Source organism: Micropterus salmoides, unplaced genomic scaffold (genome assembly GCF_014851395.1).
Source record: "Micropterus salmoides isolate LMB-PRFRI ecotype aquatic unplaced genomic scaffold, ASM1485139v1 Ms_hic_scaffold_1, whole genome shotgun sequence".
Lineage (NCBI taxonomy): Eukaryota > Metazoa > Chordata > Actinopteri > Centrarchiformes > Centrarchidae > Micropterus > Micropterus salmoides.
Genome location: NW_024040040.1, coordinates 45385180 through 45405281, shown reverse-complemented (window position 1 = coordinate 45405281; position 20102 = coordinate 45385180). Strand labels below are relative to the sequence as shown.

The 20102-nt window shown below is 42.8% G+C and overlaps 1 protein-coding gene across 1 annotated transcript in view; it reads right to left on the bottom strand.

Moving 5' to 3' along the window:
* gli3 (GLI family zinc finger 3) overlaps positions 1-17347 on the bottom strand; it is a 92003-nt gene extending 74656 nt beyond the window's left edge. Inside the window, exons 1-2 of the mRNA XM_038730904.1 lie at positions 16959-17347; positions 533-706 (exon numbers count right to left, since the gene is read on the bottom strand). Coding sequence (XP_038586832.1) covers positions 533-665 — 133 coding nt within the window. The 5' untranslated portion in view covers positions 666-706; positions 16959-17347. The remainder of the gene's footprint in view (positions 1-532; positions 707-16958) is intronic.
* Positions 17348-20102: the final 2755 nt, after the last annotated feature.

The window sequence follows — 20102 nt, the reverse complement described above, 5'->3', positions numbered from 1 at the left end:
TAAATCCATCAGCTATCAATTAGTTGTAAAAGTGTCAGAACATGAGAAACTTGCAGACTCCTCTGTATTTATGTCAGTTGTTTGGCTCATTGCAGTTACTATCACTGTCTTCTAAAGACTTATTTGTTTTCATGTAATTGTGCATGGGGTCATTGCATTATCTATATAATATGAGATCTTCATAATGATAATGCGCACTTAGATGGTTTTCATATGTTTACAAAAGGTATTGGCTGTTATTTTAATGTTTATGCAAACAAAATGGCAATTGTATTTGTAGTTTTCAATATAAAATTTGTTGAAATGGTTTCAGTGTATCAGTACATTTTAACATTTTTAGGCACATTTTTACAATACTGTCATAATACTGATAACCGTGATTTTGGTCACTACAATCATGATACCATTACTCAACTGGTAAGCCAACTAATAGACCAAACTTTACAAAACTGGATGTATTCCAAAAGATTATATTTACATTAACCACAGTGGCAGTTACATTATACTGTATGCTGTTTGTGGTGACGCGTACCGTTTGACGTGGTGCTGGAGGCCACCGCCTTCTCGCTGATGTCATTGCGCGCTGATGAGCCCTTAGTCGCCACAATGGTCTCCACCCTCTTTTTCTTCTCAGCTGCTGAACTGGCCTGGGACTGGGTTTCCATGGCAATTGCTCATTCCTCAACACCTCATGGAGACGTGATAACTGGTGGAGAAGATGAAGAAGACGGGTGAATGCAAAGAAACAAAGCACATAAGACAAGGTGAATCGGGATGCACAAAATAAGTAAATCTTTGGTTTAATTTGTGCATAAACTTATGTAGTTTTTGTTTGGTCTAAGTAAAAAAAAATTAACAACAGTGTGCCTCAGGAAAAGAGAATGAGAACCTTGCAAGGAAAACTTCAGATCCAGTGCTCCCTTTTCATGATGCCCAGAGCAGACCACGGGTCAATCCACCAGCTCACCCCGATTTATTTTAACTAAAACCTGCTGGGCTCTGATCTGCTTGTCAGGGGACTGATCTCCTTCTCTGCTAACTGTGTTTAAATATCCAAAGCCAACATTTTGCTTACCTTATTTTCAACTGTGTCACACTAAACTTCTGACTTCTTGTCAAAAATAAAAACAACTCTATAAAACATAGCAAGGCAGGACATCCTGACTAGGTTTTATATCTCAGAATAGAAGTAAAAGGCAGTTTGTGGATATACTGATAATCCTGCTCTAGCAGCCTTTCCACAGAGAAAGGAGAAACCTTAAGGGGATACCACAGAGAGAGAAACGTTCACAGTCCTGAAAAAACAAGGCTTGTTTGAAGGCCCTTTTGGGAATATCATGGTGCCGGGCAATTTTTCTTTCAAAGAATAAAGGTGGTTCAAGTTAATACTGTCTGTGGGTTTAGAAGGGGTTCAGCCAACAGTCTAGCAGACATGCTGCTCAGTTCAGCACCTCAGAGGCCGTCTACAAACCCAACTCTATCTAGGTCATGGAGGTCTCTGATTATGGAGACAACACGGTGATACAACACAACCACTCATTTACACAAAGTACAGGACAGCTTCATTTGGTCCAATACAAAGCCTTTACTTAGACTCCATAATTCATGGATAATTAGTTAAAATATTTAGTCTGACTAACATTTCTTTCCAATAAAGACCAGTTAATTACACAACTGTACCATTTAATTGTCCTCCACCCTATAAACATGCATGGATACAAAGGCTAGCCGTAAAGCCAGCTATAACGCAAACAGTGCTGCTGAAACTACAAGAGAAGGGATGGGGGGGCTGATTTTTACAAACTCCCCAAGGAGGGAAGGCAAGGGGGAAGTGGTGAGGGGTAAACTTCAGACAAACACTGTGCGCTTTGTTTGTTTTTTTCCCCCAACCCCCTGAAAAACCAGAGTCTGTCTTCCATTCTGACCCGACAACAACATCTGTAAGCAATTGCTGGCTTACAAAAAAAAAGTGAAGGAAAAAAAACACAATGCAATTACTCCCTTACCAATCAAAACAGAATTAAACAAGAGCTTGTCCTCTAATCATTCCCACATGAATACATGTGTAGTCATCATCCCCCAACCAAAGACATTTTTGTCCTACTTGCACAGATATCATCTCAAATCACTGCTGCATGTGTTTGATAGAGTGAATGCTTTCATTTCTGGGGGTCTTTGCAGTATGAGCAAGTTAATCATTAGAATATGCACAGCGCATGTATGTCTGCACATGCACATTTGCAAGTTCCTACTACGATAACTGATCATAGTGCTCATTTACTTTCAGAAACTGAAACGAGAGCGTAATCAGCGGCTTTTTTTTTTGTCTCCCTCTTTGAAAGTGTCATTACATCATTTTAATGATTGAACTTGAGCAAAAGCAGTTAAGGCGAAAAGAACAAGGAGAGAACCTACTTTACAGCTGTTACTGAATAGCTCCCAACATGCTTTGCGTGCAAAGTGTGCAGACGTGTATGTGTGTCTAACTTTCGCCCCCAGGTGAGTCAGACCAGAGCTAAGAGCTGGAAGTGCAGTGAATATGAGGGCCGGGATAGGGGTTTGGAGGGGAGGTGAAGAGAAAGCGGGGCATTCCACCAGTCAGGCAAATATTCACAAGTCCAAGCCACTGAAGCGTGTCTGACCGGCCTTTTGTGTTCCACAAGGCAGGCCACAGTTCCAAAGCAGCAATTAAAAGCAGGACCTTTTCACCCATAATCCCTCTGACCTGGACGCCCAAACCCAAACCTGCACATGTTCCTGTCTCTGCTTTCGCCTTTGGTGTTGCTCATTTTCGCCCTGTCCCAGTCCTTCAAAACACTCAGAAATTCACCAACACAAAGACACCATCTGTGTTTAAATAAAGCCTTTATCATGTGGAAAGAATTCTTCTTGTTGTGAAAGTTTTTCTGTGTTTATCCTTTTGCATAAGATGTTGATCTAATGACAGAGATCCTACTTCCATACAGAATTAGTTTGAGTGTCATGTCATTTTCATTTAGCACTTTGAACCTTCATTGAAGAAAACACTAATGTACTTACAAACCAATTTTTTTATTTACATTTACACGAGACAGCACAGAAATAACCGTCTGTATGGGGGACTACCTTACAGAGCCTGCATCTGTGGTGTGTCACAGAGGCCTGGCACAAAAGAAGGAATTACAACTAGGCATTGGTTGCTGTTGTTACCCAAAATAAATGTTAATTTCATATTAATGTCTTTCCCATGAAATGTCTGTCCTACACCCAATTAGAGAAGAGAAAAAGAGGGTGTATCTTTATTTGTGCTCAACTGTAATCCTTCCACACAGAAAGGGAGGCGATTAAAGAGGTTTAAAATACCACAATTCAGACGGTTCCCTCGGAAAAAGAAAAAAAAACATTCTTATTTTATAAGCACATTAAGCAAATCAATTTAACATAAATTATACGCCTTGGTGACAAAGGCACCGAGTTGAAAGTCATCTGCAAATTGTACGCATCAAAGTGAAACACTAAAATAAACTTTTGCCTTTGATAGAAAAAAATGCAGTTTTTTCTTTTTTTCTTCGTGCAAGCTCAAACGACTGCTAACGCTATCAAATAATCACTGCCTTTTGTTATTTAAAGGCTACATGTTTACAAGCTTAACTCTATGAAAGTTCTTAAGGTGTACCTCCAGTTGCACTGCATTCTGTCCTTAGGAACACATTAGCAAATGCATGGCACACACTCAGAAACTGGGGGACATTTTCATATAAACTCTTGAAGTGTCTTCTTAGATTTAGCAACCCCCCCTCACAGACTGGGTACTGTATTTGTGTTCATTTCATTAGGGCGACTGTTCAGCGTCGAGGGCCCCTGAGGGGGGAGACTGGCAGCGCCGCAGCATTCATCATCATTACATCAGCGACCACCGAGATCTGCTATCTTAGGCTTATCAACACCGCACAAACGCACCGCAGCACAGCGAGTTAGAGGGGAGGGGAGAGATGGGAGATGGAGACGATTGAGGCAGCGATTGAGCAAAAGTGGGATAAGAGGGGGAGAAAATGAATGGAGAAAGGGAGGAGCATGAGAATGTGTGTGTGTGTGTGTGTGTGTGTGCGCGCGCGCGCTCATGTATGCGTGCATGCATGTGTGTGCACACCTCACTGTGCCCCCTGCATGCCTGCGCATGTTTTCCTGCGAGTACAATGTGTGTTTTTGCACATTTCACAGCTATGCCAACAACATTAAGGGCTCCTGCACAGCTGGGATAACTAAAACACTGAGGGGCAAAGAGGGAGGAGGAGTCTAAGCCCTTCAGCAAGATTAGCTGAATCTAGCAATAAAACAGAATGCGCTGGCTCAGGCTGCATTTGTTTGCATTGGATAAGGTCAGTGAGGGGATGAGGCCCCTTAAGGAGACAGTGGAAATGCTCGCTGGTGGTTAGAGGACCTGTCACGGGTTCGAAATCCCTACTGAGGAGGTGTTCTTAAACTCTATGGCCCTCTGAGGAAACCACATACTTAGGTTTCCATGCTGTGTTCAACACTGCACTTATGGCTTGTCCTCGGCCCCGGAAGGCGAAGGGTCGGGTGGTGGGGGGGATTTGGTGGTTGTGGCTCTCATTCACCAGTGAAACTTAACATTGTGCCCAGATGGCACTAAGTCTGGCCTACAGCTGATGGGGACCAGGCCCTCAAGTAAGGGCCATTTAGCAGGAATTAGTCACACCCCGCCACACACAGACACACACATATCAAATCCCAGATATGCACATGCAAACTGGTTTAGTGCTAGGCCTTCTCACCCTTTTGTATACACTGACATGGTCGAGCTATTCAGATTGTTGCTCATTTACATGTTTCTATACCAACCTATTGTGATGTGTGAGTCCCACTTTTTACTGTTACACTGTAAAACTTTCAGCTGATACATTTATTGCGATGATTTATTGGTTTATGTTTTGGATCAGTAAATCATCTCGTGAATACTGCATGGAAAAGTTAATGCATATTTTATGCTTTTTCTGCATTAAAGTTTTACAAAAGACCTACCTGTCTTTCATTTATCTTCACACCAGGGGCACAGCATTATAACAGCATTCCTTCCTCAAACAATATGGGCTGCTATCACAAAGTGCACCGCTCAATATTTGAAAAGGGAAAGCCTGTGCAAATGAGGACTGTTTATATTTTTTGTCAAGGACAAACAGTGTGACAACACAGCCCATCAGTAGCTTTCAGCGGAGCTAATAAGATTATCCTCGCGTGCGTCTTGGTCCCTCAGACCTCTCCACTTGAGATGCTTTGGAGGGCTGGTGAGGGACGTTGTGTGTTGCACCGCAGAATGAGCTGAGTGCATCTTACATTCCTGGGTAACAAACCCACACGATGTAATCGTAATGCTTACACGATGCTTCTTTTGCGCTCGCTACCCAGTAGATAAGGAGCAAATAAAGCATGCGCCACAATGGAAATCTTGCGCCTTTTCCCCACAGCCCCCTGCTTATTAAATTGTTTATTTATTTTGACTTTGCATTTGTTCATGAGCCACTTGTGTCAGGGCAAATGGGGCTGTGAAGACTGAGACAATGGATAATGCAGGCAGCTTTGTTGCAGTGGTGGCCCAGTTATGCAGTATTGGTTTCCCCTGCTCTCCACTTTATTCATTTTCTTCCCATGCTAAAACGTAGCGCCTTTGTTTGATCAGACACTTTTCCTGATTCTTGAAAAGAAGGGAAATGTGCTTGTTCAGCTAAAGCAAACAATGCAACCTATCACTTCAGCCAAATACCATGAAGGTCCCTGGGAAGAAAAGAAAAACATTTTTATATATGCAAAAGTTTTTTGCCGTGAACTTTCGATTACAAGTACTTTTCCCTACTTTATAGCACACTTTGCTTGTATCTATCAGTTGAAATTCAGTTTATTATAAAATCACTTCTGTAGCAGCAGCCACCACATACTCTATAGCTAAGGTTTCCACTCGAGTGGCCCTGTACATGGCGCACACTGTAAAGCAAAAGAGAGTGAGGTCTGTTTCCTGTCAGTGGGCCTCTCATCTCCAGTGAAAACAGTCTCCTTCATACAAGGCTTTAGAAAGCACTCTGCACGATGCCACAACCAGAGCGCGACAACAACATCCTTCACTGTGCTTTCACAGCGAAAGAGAACATGTTACGCCATGTGCTGCGTTGTTTCAGAGCACAGTTCCTATGTAATGCATGTGTGTAGGGGGGGGGGGGTGAACATGGCACAGGGAGAAAGAGGGACTGTTTGACAGTGTGCATATAGGAGTTAGATGCACCAGGTGCTCTATACACCTCTCAGTATGCAAGTGCGATCACTGTGTGCAGAACATAAATAAGAGAGGGGACCCCAGGGAGGGGATGAGTTGAGGAAGAGAAATTCCTGTACTGATGAAAACCTCACACACATTTCTCTCTCGCTCTCTGCCTCCTCCTCACACGTGCACTCAGAGAAGGATCAAGCAGATAGATGGTCCTGTGTGAGTGTAGTGGCAGCAGGTATGGCTTTCACACAAGGTCTTCACACTTAGCCCTGGGGACTATAGAATACACTCCTCTTATTTTCTGTGCCTGAGACAGAAGTGTATCACAAAGAGTAGCACAATTTGAGGCAACCGAACAACTGAGAGCAATACGGAGGCTGTATAGCTACAGGTTCCAAAGTCATTGTGAGGCTGCCCTGGCCACTTAGACTTCCCCTTCTTTTCTTCTGTTCAGTTTTCCTCCTTACTTATTTCATGCATACTCCCTCTTCTACTTTCCTTCTTTCCCTCCTTTTTTCCATCTCTCTTTCCTTTTCTTCATTCCTTTGTGTCATTGGGATAAGTGTTGGAGCCGAGTGAGTCAGTGCTGGTATGTGATTAATGACGGGCCCTGGCGTCTCCGGAGCCGAACGCTAACAACAGCCAGGGGGCAGCGCTATAATGCACAATAATAAAGCCAGCAGACAATCAGCCAGGCAAAGCAAGGCCTATTAGCTAGCCCCATCAGGACGGCTAAGTGAGAAATTAGCCCTTCCCAAGCACCGCCACAATTCATCAAGTACTGGCCCTGATTCCCCCCTCAAGAAGTCATAATGTTTACTTAAAGACTGGCCTCAATGCCCCAGTGGCGAGCTTTATTGGCTCTTATTAATTCCCGTTCTGGCCCTCGCGGCCATGCCATTTAAACCGAATTAAAGGGGTGAAAATTGGATGAGATGAAGTTGTCTTGGTGTTTGGCTCCCACATGATAAAGCCAAGCCTAAACAGAGGGAGACTTGAAAAAAATAAGAGGGGAGGGCAAACATATCGGGATGTAAAGGAATGCTGAATGAAGCTGTCCTGAAATGTGCCGCAGTCAGTCAGAAGGAATGCAGGGAGAGCGGGGGAAAAGGAAGAGAAAAGGAAGAAATGGCATTGCTTTAATGCTTCCTGTGTGGATGGGAATGGATCCAAAAGGGTAACACTGGGTCACACATTCCACAGATGCAAAAACGGGTGATTCTGTTTTATCTTCGTATTCTCCTTATCTTTCATCAGACGGATCGACAAATACCTTAAAATAAGGTCACTCCATCAACACTCCAGCCTGTGATGGTGATGGACAGGAGTAAAAGGGGGAGGGAGTGCATGCAACACAAAGTACATGCTTTTAATGAGGTGGCTGTGCTGTTCTTAAACTAACAGCCCTGCTGAAAATTGATTACTTGAATCAATTAGTAATTTATCAAGAAATAATGCCGAACATTTGCTGGTTCCAGCTCCTAAAAAGTGAAAAAAATCTATCTAATTAGCCAAAACGAGACATTTGAAGACATCTAATGACTTCTCATGGGCACTTTTCACTCTTTTCTGACATCTTATACAATCAATGATTTATTGATCAATGTCAAAAATAATTAACAGATTAACTGATCATGTAAATAGTCAGTTGTTGCGGCCCACTATTTTCATTAAGTATTCTTGCAGTTGCTGTTTTAAAAGTTTTCCTCCCTCTTTGATGCATAAGTGGTGTTTTGATATGAAACCACAACACCGTGAATGGGTTCACTGGCCCTTGTGCAGGTCGCTAGTGGAGCATACAAGTTGTGAGGCTCAACCATGTTAACTGTGGGTCTGTGTTGCAGGATTGGCAGCAGGTGAGAGTGTGTTCTATAGAGTAATATGGAGTATACAGCAGCAGAGGTGTGAGATCAAAGACAGCTGAAGCTCAGAGGGAGTCCCGGAGACTTCTAGCTCCCTGACGGCTCTCCCAGCGGCAGCGGCGGGAGACAACTCTCTCCCTTCACTTTCATATCAGCCACAGAGCCCCCCCATCCCTCTGCGCAAGCTCCCCACACACACACACACAGGCAGTCTCAGAGGATTTCGCAGTGCTGCCAAACCTGTACACCACCTACAGCAACACACACACACACACACACACACACACATGCTGTTGCTCATCAAAAACCAACGCATCAAAAACACACTGAATATTTCGGTTTTCGAAAGACTGACTTTGGAAGAAACTCTCAGCCCGGCGAAGAAGACTCACGCAACTCAAATACCAAGACGATATCACACCACACGACACTGGAATGAGATGCTATAAACCTCACAGCACTGCCAAGTGTACAACAAAAAACTTCCCATAAACTCCAAAGTGCACAGACACAAAATGGCCCCCTGAAAATCCCCAGCATAACGAGCAAGGAACAAGACTGTCATTAGACAGGCAGCCCCCTCAGGCCTGCCGACTTGATCGTGAGGAAGCCAAACATCTGGGAGTATTTACTCGTTTCAGCTGTTTGCAGCCCCGCCTCAAATAAATCTGGGAGCTGTAACGCCATTGCTTAGGACAGCTCCTAAACAAACACGCTCAACGCCTGCCGCCTCACTCACTCACTCTTCTCTGCATGCTGGAGCATCCCAACTGGAGCAGGGCCGGCTATTGCAGGCAAATAAATTTGTGAGGAGGAGGAGGAGGCCTTAATTGGAGCGTTTGACGGGTGCCCGGGGTTAATTGGGAAGCATGGAGAGCAGCTGGCTCCACGGTGGAAGTTGAGACAGGGATAATAAGTTCACCCTTTGCAGGAGAGACAGTTGGTGATGAATCAGATCAGAGGAACAGTGTACAGTGTAATCATCCTCACATCTCCCCTCCTCCACCCTGCTCTCCTGACAAGCAGAGACAACCTGGCTCCCAGCTACGCAATCTGGCACCTATCACACAGGATTGGCAGTTACTGGGAAGAGATCACCCAGCAATGGTTCGCACACACACTCTAACCCAGAGTTCATTCAGCTAATCACTCACACACACAATAATTTTTACCTCTAGGACACGGAACCTAGTTTATCAGTTCGCCGGTCGATGTATGTAAATCTCTCCAACAATGTGTGTACTAATGGCTTATTACCCTGCGTTAGCGGGTTTGCATTGATCTCTATGCCAGAGGGAGATGGGGAAACTAGAGCAGTTCACTGCTCATATGTACCGAGCAGGACTATAATCACATCCCAGCTTGTTTCAATAAAAGCAACATTAACATAAACCATCTCAAACACACTAAAAACTTCACCCCCGCTCAGTCCGTGCAAGAAAAAGGGGGGGGGGGCTGTATTACAGGGTAATTAGGGCCATATGGGATGGGTCGGCATAACTTTGTGTGTCTCTCTGAAGTGTATAGACTGTGTTTGTCTCTGCAGATTATGACTTTCTAAATGAGAAAAATACTTTTTCAGAGGAGCAAGCCAGTAAATATAAAGAGAAAGAAAGTGATTCTCTCTGGAAACTAGTAGCTGTAAAGGGTTTAGATATAACACCAAACTCAGTTCCTTGTGCTGGGAGGGTGGCTGAGGGAGCATTTGGGGGCTGAAGGAAGCCCCAGGTAGAGTCATAGGCAGTAATGGGAGGAGACAGGGACTTAGAGCGCCACACAAAAGCCGGGCTTTATAAATAATTCCAAAAGCTAACAGGATCCCGTGTATGTGTGAATCTGGGAAATACATTCACACGTGAATGCACACTCAGCCGCAGACACACACACACACAACCCCTGCCACCAGGGGGAATAGGTTATTCACACTGCTCCACTGGGGCTGTTTTGAGTCTGACCTGCCTGGATTGGTAAATTTTGGTGAATATCTCTCTTGCATAGATGATACAAAAAGAAAACAAGTCCTAAAAAAACCCCCAAAAAGTCAATTTCAGCAAGACACACACACGAACACATTTATACACTCACTCACTCATAATGCAGGGCAGCAAAGCACACCGGAGACCTGTCTTGTAAATCTCTTTGTGAAAGCAGCTTTGGGGGGTAGACAGGGGCTTACATACTGAGCCTTGAGGTAGAGCTACACACTCCACTCCCTCTAACCCCCCCATGGTCTTTCTCCCTCTCCCACACACATACTCTGCACTCTCGTCTTCCCTCTTCCTCACTTTCCTACTACCCCACATTTCCTCCTCCCTTGTTGCACCTCTCTCACCTTTTTTCCGTCACTCCCCCCTCTCCCTCCTTTCCACCCTCTACCCTCTCTCCTCCCCTCTGTCCAAGCCCGGGCTCCAGAGCACTGGTCCTTAGCCCTGCAGGCTCCCGTGGTGTTGCGGTGACTAATGTCCTGCCTTTGCTCAGACAATGAGTTTGAGACTGAGCCGGGAAAGTGTTGAGGAGGGAAAAAGACTCCAGCACCTTTGACAAATGGGACCCTTCGCACTCCCGTGCCCACTGAGGGAGGCTTTACAATGTCGTGCTCCATGCTCCACGTCCTCCGAGGGAAGGCTGCAACCCGCAAAGCCGCATCTGGGGGAATATAATGAATTCTTTCGGAAGTCTAACCTGGCTTTCTTCATGAATAAGATATATTTCCAAAGCATGTCGACCCCTCTTAATAAAAACACCAGTCTGGCAGGAATAGCCAAAGCCGTTTTAAGGGCCCCATGTACACGTTAATATTTCTGTTTCTCTATAAATTTTCTCGGGCCCACTTCTTTCCAGGCCTGTCACCACAAGGCCAACCCTACATATTCTCTGGAAGGTGGAAGAGCCATGATGACAAACTGTCATTAAATCAGCTAGAGTCCCTCTCTTTCAAGGAACTCAAACTCTTGGACGCTCCCTCCTCTTCCCCACGCACCCACGCACCCTACCCCCCATGCATCCCTGAAAGGAACTGGGCTTTGTCTAAGGAGCAAAGGAGAGAGAAACCCACCCCTCCCTTCAACCCTACCTCCCCTCCCCGAACCCTGTTCCTCACTCCCTGCGGAGTATTGTTAAAACACAGCCCCCTCTCTTTCTGTGGCCCGGGCTCTTAAAACAGCATGCTTTGCATGAGAAAAAACGATTAGTCTTCAAATGCTGCGCTGTCAAAGGAGGGCTCTTTCAGGTTGGGGCAGAAATTTGCTCAGATAGTAGAGTTCCCCTTTTGTTTTTCTAAGATGAAGCATTATTAGAGCCAGGGTCTGTTAGCATTCATTGCTGAGAAGAACACACTAGAGGGTTTATACGGGATGCCCGACCCCCTCCTTTTCCAACTTGCCCCAAGTCTGCAGCAGAAGGAAATGAAGGAGCAAAAAGGGGGAAGAGGTACTCATCTAAACATGTTTGGAGAGGAGAGAGAATGTCTGGGCCTGTGCCTCTTTCAGGTATTAACCTTGGGATTTACATTTGACATTCAAACAATAGACCCCTCCTTGACCTCCACTCCAGGATGCAGGAAGACTCAAGCATAACTCCCACTGAAAGACAACTACAAGCAGCAAGGGATTGCAAACACACGGGATTCACATTGTGAGCATGACAATGCATAACTTAATTATTGGTGAAAGGACAGGAATTTTGTTTAGAAAATGCACAGTTAACATATTTTTCTCTCTTAGTTCAAATAATTCTGGAGTGGGAAAAGTGTGTGCGTACTGGGTAGTGGTGTCTTGGAGTAGAAAGAGCATGACTCATGGCTTCACACATCAAGAAGCAGGGGTAAGTGACAGATCATTGTTCACAGCAAGCAGCCAGTTCATCTGTCTCCCAATCACCACCCCGGCCGAGAAAGCACAGACCCCCTCACGGATGCCACAACCGGCTCCCATCAAAGCTGACACAATGCCACATCTGCAATAACAGCCCCAGCCCCGGGACTCAGGGTCTTTAGGCGCTGAACTTTACACACAGCCCACAAGCAAATGGGCCCCAAACCAAAGCACTTCACCTCTTGCTGCTATACTTCACACGCAGACTCAAAGACATTTTTACAACGGCTACAGCAAACAGAGGAGGGGAAAAGCGGCACCCACATGCAGGCGTGACCTGTCCTGTTTCTCCTCAAGTATGTGAGAAAAGAAAACGCAGCCGCTAGCTGGCACACTCTGCACATAAACCTGCATATTTGTAATAGAATTTACCATGACCAACAACAGGGCTTATGTTAAGCTGTCAAACACAACTTAATCGATCATAAATGCAAATCACTTGATTCAAATTTACTTGACTGTTCTTTTTTTGTTGTTGCCGTATTCGGTGCCTCACTCTGGGAGAGCAGTTGACCAGACTAATTGTCAGGTCCAGTAGGAGTTTCCAACAGGCCAAAGCCATGGAAAACAAACCAGCCCTCTCTCAGCCCCTGCTAAGGCAACATGAGCTCCCACTTTTTTTCCTCCCATTTCTTATTTCTTCAGACAAATGAAAAAAAGTTGCTTCCACTTGAGAGGGAAAAAGAAAAAGAGACAAAATAAAACATGTGCACATGCGTGCATTTTGAGTGTGGTGAGGTGTTTCACTGTTGCGCCAGTATGCTGTTTGTGAAAGGTCCAAGTGTATTAAGATTCCTGATTGTGTGTAATATACATATCGGAAATTACAGTACAATATCTTGTCTCACACCCTCTTCATCGCCACTTTCCCCCCACCGTACGAACGCCTTATCCAAAGACATCACCCAGCTTGAAAGGTGCCTTTAGCAGGCTCCTTGAAGCGGGGAGCAGGGGTCCCGCTCTGGGACAATGATGGTTGAGGTGGAGGGGAGCCGGGGGAGCAGGAACACATAGCATATTAAATCTGCTGGCAGAGCTGGGTTGTCCGCACGGAGAGCCAGAGAGCCAGATCTGAGGCATGCCCTGAAGGGATGGCTGGGCCTGGGGATTAGGAGGCCAAGGAGAAGCCCTTGCACACCCGAAGACCCCTTCTTGTCTCTGCTCGCACGCAAATGCATCCAGACGTTTTGACGCTACTCAGGTTTGCCATCTCAGCCCAACTTTTCATAGCACTCCTCCGTGCCTCGCAAACCACACCAGCACACACACACATTTCCGCCCGCTCTCATGCACTGCCTTTTTTTCCTCAATCACTACCTCTGTCTGACTTGTCCTCTTTCTTTCCCCACTGTGTCTGTTTCATTTGATGTCAACATATCAAAGTACCAAATCATCAAAGTGAGAGATTTCTTTTGGGGGCCTTCTACTCAACTACACTAGGTATATGCACAGGAAGCAACAGCTAATCAAATTATACAGGGAATTACTCCAAACTTTCACTGGTCGGGTGGTTAGTGTGTATTTTAAAACTTAGAATAATTGTTATTTTTTTCTACTTCAGTGGGATTCATGCAAACCCCCAAGACACAAAATCATTTAGAAAAAGACACAAAAGTAGGGAAAACACACAACCTGCAGAAAAACCTGCAAAATAAGCGAGTTAACACTAAAAATAAACTACAGTCCTCATTATCTTAAGGAAAATCAACTTCCTCACATTACCCTCGTCTTAACGAAACATTTGCCACCTCTTTGAGGGCTTTAGGGCGCAGCATTAGCACAACAACACAGCTCATTAGGGCCTCTTGCATTCAGACCTGATTACAGGTATTATTTCTGCGGGGTGTAAAAGGCCTGAGGACAGAATCTGCCTTTAGTTGTGAATGCAAGGCCCTTAAGAGGAGAGGGCCATACCTCAAAAGCTAATAGTATGTCATCTCCCTGCATTAACATGACAGCCCCTATTCTGCCAGGTCACGGGTGAACTGGGCCAGTGTCACTATGCATAATTTTACTTAAAGGAGTGCTTAAAGTTGAGATAAAACAGTATGCTGCTGCTATCTGACGGACTGACTCCTGCAGAGGGAAACGTTATCCGCCTGTTCCTCACGCATGGAGCTGAAGAAGCAGAGAGCGGCAATGATACATCTTTGCTGGCTACAGTAAGCGAATGGCTCTGAGTTGTGCATCTCATTCCAGCAGATTAGCATCTTAAACACTGCTGCATTCATCACTGCTGCTGCATCATAATGAGGCAATGTCCTTTTTTTGGGGGTAAAGCTGCACCTGTTTGACATCAGTATCCCCCTTGGTAGTTTCCCTTAGATAAAATGTAATAGTACCAAAAACAAAGTTGACTGTTCTCACATAATAATAATAATAATAATAATAATAATAATAATAATAATAATAATTTGACACATTTATAATTTGGAGAGTGATTTTTTCACAATGTGATGCTGTTATATATGTTTTATTATATAAAACATAATTAAACATTTTACTGACATCCACATTTTGTCAGAAAAAAAATGAAATTAAAAGTTGTGTTAGTTGTTCTATAGAATATTAAATCCAAAAGTGTCACAGATTTTTCTATCTCTGAAATTTTATTTTATCACACTTATTTTAAGGCTCGTGAAAAATATCTCACATCTTATGTTTTGATTACACTTTGAAAATAAAATCAGAAGTCATCATAATTTTCTCATATAATAATTATACACAGGCAATTTTATGGCATTTTTAAGTATATTTTTAAAATGATGAACAAGTCAGAGCCACAAAAACTAAACATATAGGAGACACATGTACAGCCCTATTTGTTTAATCTCAATAAAGAAAATTATAATTCTCATGATGTCATTTTAAAATATAAAATATCAGGCCTAAAATCTGAGTGGTTTAAGGCCAGATCCGTCTATTCCTTATTTTTCTTGTTAACTGAGCTGAATCATTGACATGACAGTTATTCATTTCCTACTTGTGGGTCCTTTGACATGTTATTTTGTTGTTATAAATAAAATAAGAGACATATTAAATGACAGTTTATGTGAAAGCCGCCTTTTTAATTTTATTAGACAAATGTAACCATGACCTGCAAAAACTCTGCTCAAAGCCAAATCACACAGCCAAGATGAATGATGGAACAGCCTCATAAAAATAGCTAAATGGAGATTTTTATCTGTGTGAACGTGCGCTGTTAAACATCTTATTTGGTGTGTTCCCTCACTGTTCCATCTCAAGGCAGCCAGACCCCCGTTAATAATTTGCCAAGTGTCAAAAAAAGGAGGATTTGAGCTGCCCCGCATGGCTGAACACCTCGGACCCTTGTCGTCTGTATGAAACCCGAGAGCAGACAAGCAGATAAAATGTGGAACAGCTGGCGAGGACAGGAGGGAAAGTTTCAAACAAATATCCGCACATGTGGAGGCTTGGGGGCTCTCAAACATGTTCATGTCCCAGACCCCCAAAACGAACACACAGACTACAGTTAGAGATATTTTTTCCATCCTGCACAAGCCCATTTGAGAGTTTGTTTTTTTAGTGTTGATTTTGTTTTTAAATGAAGACTGTCTATGAAAGGGACAAACGTGTGATTGTATTAGTCCTTCTTATCCATATTTAATTGTGATAAATCCAGTGAATAATAAACTAAATAACGGTGACTTCACATCATTTCTAATTTTGCTTGGGGCCCCATAAATCTCCCCATATGGACCCCTGCAGGGCCACACCCCACTGTAATGGGCTTATATTTCTCTGAGCACATGCACATGCCTTCAAGCACCCTATGATGTATCCTGTATAACATTGTTCTCTTTTCTTTCAGGTGAAATAGATAATCATTTCAAAACTTCCCAATGCAAATCAATTTGTCAGATTGAAACGGATAGATTCCTGCTTCTAAATGCTTTGACTCTGTCAGGTACAGACACTTGTTTCAGCAGAAAATCAAATGAAAGTGCAATGGATACACACTATTATTAACTATCTTCACATCAGTGGCACACTGCATTTTCCACTTGTTTAAAAATATCTGTTCAAGGCAAAATCTAAAACCAAATGTAAGTATTAATATGGACCTGTTTTGTAGTGAAAATATTTCTTGTGTGTTTAAAAAAAGTTCTCAAATTGACTTTTAAGTTTTGACAATATTATAAAACAGTGATGTAGAAATGTTGTAAGAAATGAGTTGTGTAAAATATGGTTAGAAAATGAAAATATGTCTAAATGTTAAAAGGTCAAGGCCAGGGTCAGTCACAATCTTGGATGGATTTAAAAATAAAATTGTGTCTGAGCATGTCCATGTAACTGTTTCTGCAGAACTCTAACGGGATGAACCGAATCAATAACAGACACTGAAATATGATCACACATGCACATACATAATATGCATGCCCCCACCACCCCCACCCCCACGCGCCTTTCTTCAGGCAAAAGTCCAATAAAGTTTCATGTCTGCAGAAGTTCATAAAGTTCCAGTTCAAACTCCCAACAGAATTACACGTGTTTCTTCTTCTGTCTTACACCTAGTCAAAAATCCAAAACGTTTTTCATTTCTACCAAACTTTATGCAACTTCAAACTAGTTTTAAAATGCACTTCTGCCTGTCTGATACTTGTTAAGTGTGCCATCCGGGGTTTCTAACAACCAACACTTATTTCACAGAGAATAAATCACACCCAGGCCAAGTGTAAGGCGGTCTGTGGCGCGTTTTCGGCTGTTTTGGGATCCGAGATCGAAAGCTTTCATCTTGTTTAAAAAGGAGCTGTTTCGTACCAGTTTTCCTTCTGTTGATCCACTTGTCTACATCTAAACTTGTATGAAATTCCATCGTTCTGAAATGTGAAACATCCGCTGCTTCACAAAGTCTGACTGCCTCTCTTTAACTAAACTTTAAAAGTACACAAATTAGCGCAAGGATGTTCAAAGCTTATTTCGCCGGTGTGTGGATTTACTTACTTCTTTTTGGGTGACTTCCCCTCTAAATCTTGACTTTTATCTTCACAGACAAAAAATATATATTTGTCTTCTGTCTTCGTCTTCTTCTCTTCCTAAGTTGCAGATGTGCCTCTGGAGTTGCCTGAGACTTTTTTTTACGCTGCAACTTCAACTCCAAAACGGCGCAGCCAGAGTTTTTCCTCTTGCCTGTCTTTCTCCTCCTTCTCACAGTTTGCTGTGTTAAACCACCGCCGGACTAACACCATCAGCCTGCCGATAAAATCTGCCGATAGCAGACCGCAGATGTGCATAAAAACAACATAAGCGTCAGAGAAGCGCATGGAGAGTTGTTATTACATTTAGTGCGCTTTTTCGAGGAGAAGAGAGAGGGCGAAGTGTGGGACTCCAGCTGCTCCTTCCCTCGCTTGACTCCTCCCTTCGGATTGCTCCCTCCTTTACTCACTGCCTCCCTCCTTTTTTATTTCATGTACCCCGTTTCTTTCTTCTTTTCTTTCTTTCTTACATACTTTGAAGCCAACATTTTTTTAAACTTTAATCCTAGTTAGTCCTAATATTACAATTTACAGAGCATAAAACAATATATTAAAAGGAGTTAGGAAAAAAAGTTAGGAAAAAAAAACATGTTTTCAATGACAATGATTGTCTTCATGTTTGTCCATGTCACTCAGTTATGGGTGTTTGAATGAACCTTTGTAGGCAATATGGACCACATCAAGCACTAGTGGGAATAAAAGACCTTATGTTTCTACCTGCTAAACCTGCACCAGTGCAGTGTAACATCAGTTAAAGCTGTCAGTCACTTTTCATAAAAGTTTAAAGAACAGCAAGTAATATGTTGCTTTGTATACATTTCCATGAATAATTAAATATATGGGACATAGGCAACAGTACATTCAGCATGATGTCAACCTGCATAACTCAGTTAAAATGATGTATCAACACAAGGTTGTATAATGAAAAGAAATCATCATACATCACATGCAATTATTTATTTTTTAATAATTAAATTAAACAGTGAGGTAAACGTGGCATTTTTACTGCTTACATCCAGGTATTTCACACAGGCCTTTATCTCAATTATCCAACTTAAAAACCCTAATTTACATTATGGAGCAATCTAATTCACAGATTGGAAACTGTCGATTTATGAGAGCTAAAATAGTCTCCTGGGTTCAGCCTTCAGAGTGATACCTAATGCTGCGGTAAAGCAGAGGGAAGCCTTCCTGTAGGGTTAGGTTATAATCAATATACATAATCAATATACAGGGAAATTGTGTGGTAAGAGGGAGTCTTTAGGGTGCTGTTTCAATCAATGAAGAGGTGGGAGTTTGGAGAGGAAAATCACTAGTTTATCGTTTAACTAGGATTTGAATGTGTGTGTGGCCGAGAGGTCAAGTCCATCAAGACACAGTTGGTTAGTATTAATCCTGATCGTAACAAACATCCAATCAGCTACTGTGGCAAAATAAAGAAGTCTCTAATTTAAAGGAATGTTTTGTTATAAAATCATCAATTTCCTGATCTGTATTATGCCAGGAAAGTCTGCATTGACTAATTACTGCTTTAATTAATCAGAGCCTATGATCTTCTGTCACAACTGTCAACGTCTGTGTCATCAATACACCTCAAAATGTTTGATTCTGATTTTCTCAGAATATGAAGGTTAAAAATATAGATTTTGAATGTAAAAGTTAGACAACTATGATGAGCCTTTAAGCAACTATTTTAAATATTCTAGTGCAAAACTCAAATAGTGTCTCTATTCATCAATAAATCTACAGATTGCAGGTTGTTTTCCCTTATAATCCATAAAATCTCAAAATAAAAGCATAAGTGTTTACATTTGGTGATTTTGAATTACAATACAGAAATAACAAATAAAGGTTATGAGTTAAAAAAAAACTAAAACAAATACAGAAATGCTACCCATGATAGAATATGAGCTGTGATATAAATCAGTGTCAATACAATGAAAATGCTTGTGTCCGTGACGACAGGAAGTCGAGCCGAGAAAGGAGACAGTCAAAGGTGCTCTGTAAGACACGACTAATTCTCCTGTCAGTTTGTCAGGCGGTGCTCATCTGGCCTGGACTACACAGAGATAAAGTCCTTGTTATGAATCTCTCAAAGAGAATCCCAGGAACGTGGAGGTGGGGGTGAGGTGGGGGAGAACAAGAGGGTAAAGGAGGAGGGAGGGGGTGCACATGGGCATCAGTAGGGTTAGCGGCTCCCGAAAGTATTTCATCAAAGAGGGCCAGGATCCAGGGGATTGAGATTCTGCCTGGAGGCAAGTAACCAATGGTCTCCCAAGAACATATTCCAGAGTAGGGCTTGCAGAGCCAAAGCACACATCAAAAGCACCTCTGTAGCCAAAGCGATTCTGGAGGAGAAAAAAAGGGGTTCGGGTCCCTTCTTGGCCCCCTTTAAGCCCCAGATCTCACCCCAATTAAGAAGGAACTACTGTTTGTTCCAGACCCTGAGATATGCAGACAGGGAGGTGTAGCCTACTAGGTGGACGCTCAGGCATGCTCACAAAAGCACACACACTATAACCAATCACAAGCATGCACACACCCTCACTTATTGTCACTTTTCCTCACAGCACAGTCAAAAATCTCAAATAAATCCCGTGCACTGCGTCTTGTGCTTATTTTTCAAAAAAAGTGACCACCTGACGGAGCGTGTTTCCAGTTTCAGCCATGATCTCACTGAAATAATATGTAGCGCTCAGTGTGTCCATGTATGTTACACCAGTAACAATAAATCAATACTTGGCAGAATGTTGTGTAGGCATTTGGATTTTTGCCTTTAATTCTTCGCCGCTGGACAGATGTCACTGTGAAATGGATACGACAGAATGAGCATATTATATCCACACAGATGTGGCCACTGGAAATGCACTGGCTCCATGAACACAGGAATGACACTCAGGCTCACAGCAGAAAGGCAGTATTTTAAGATAAAGGAATATTTGGCTTCAGATAGTATTGAGTTATTTACTTGATTAAAGTAGCAGCACCACAGTATGAAAACCCTGGATTGCTAAGTAACAATCTTGCATTCAATATTTAAGTATATAAGTATTAGCAGGAAAATGTACTTCAAGCATCAAAGTAATAGTACTCTTTATGTGGAATGCCACTA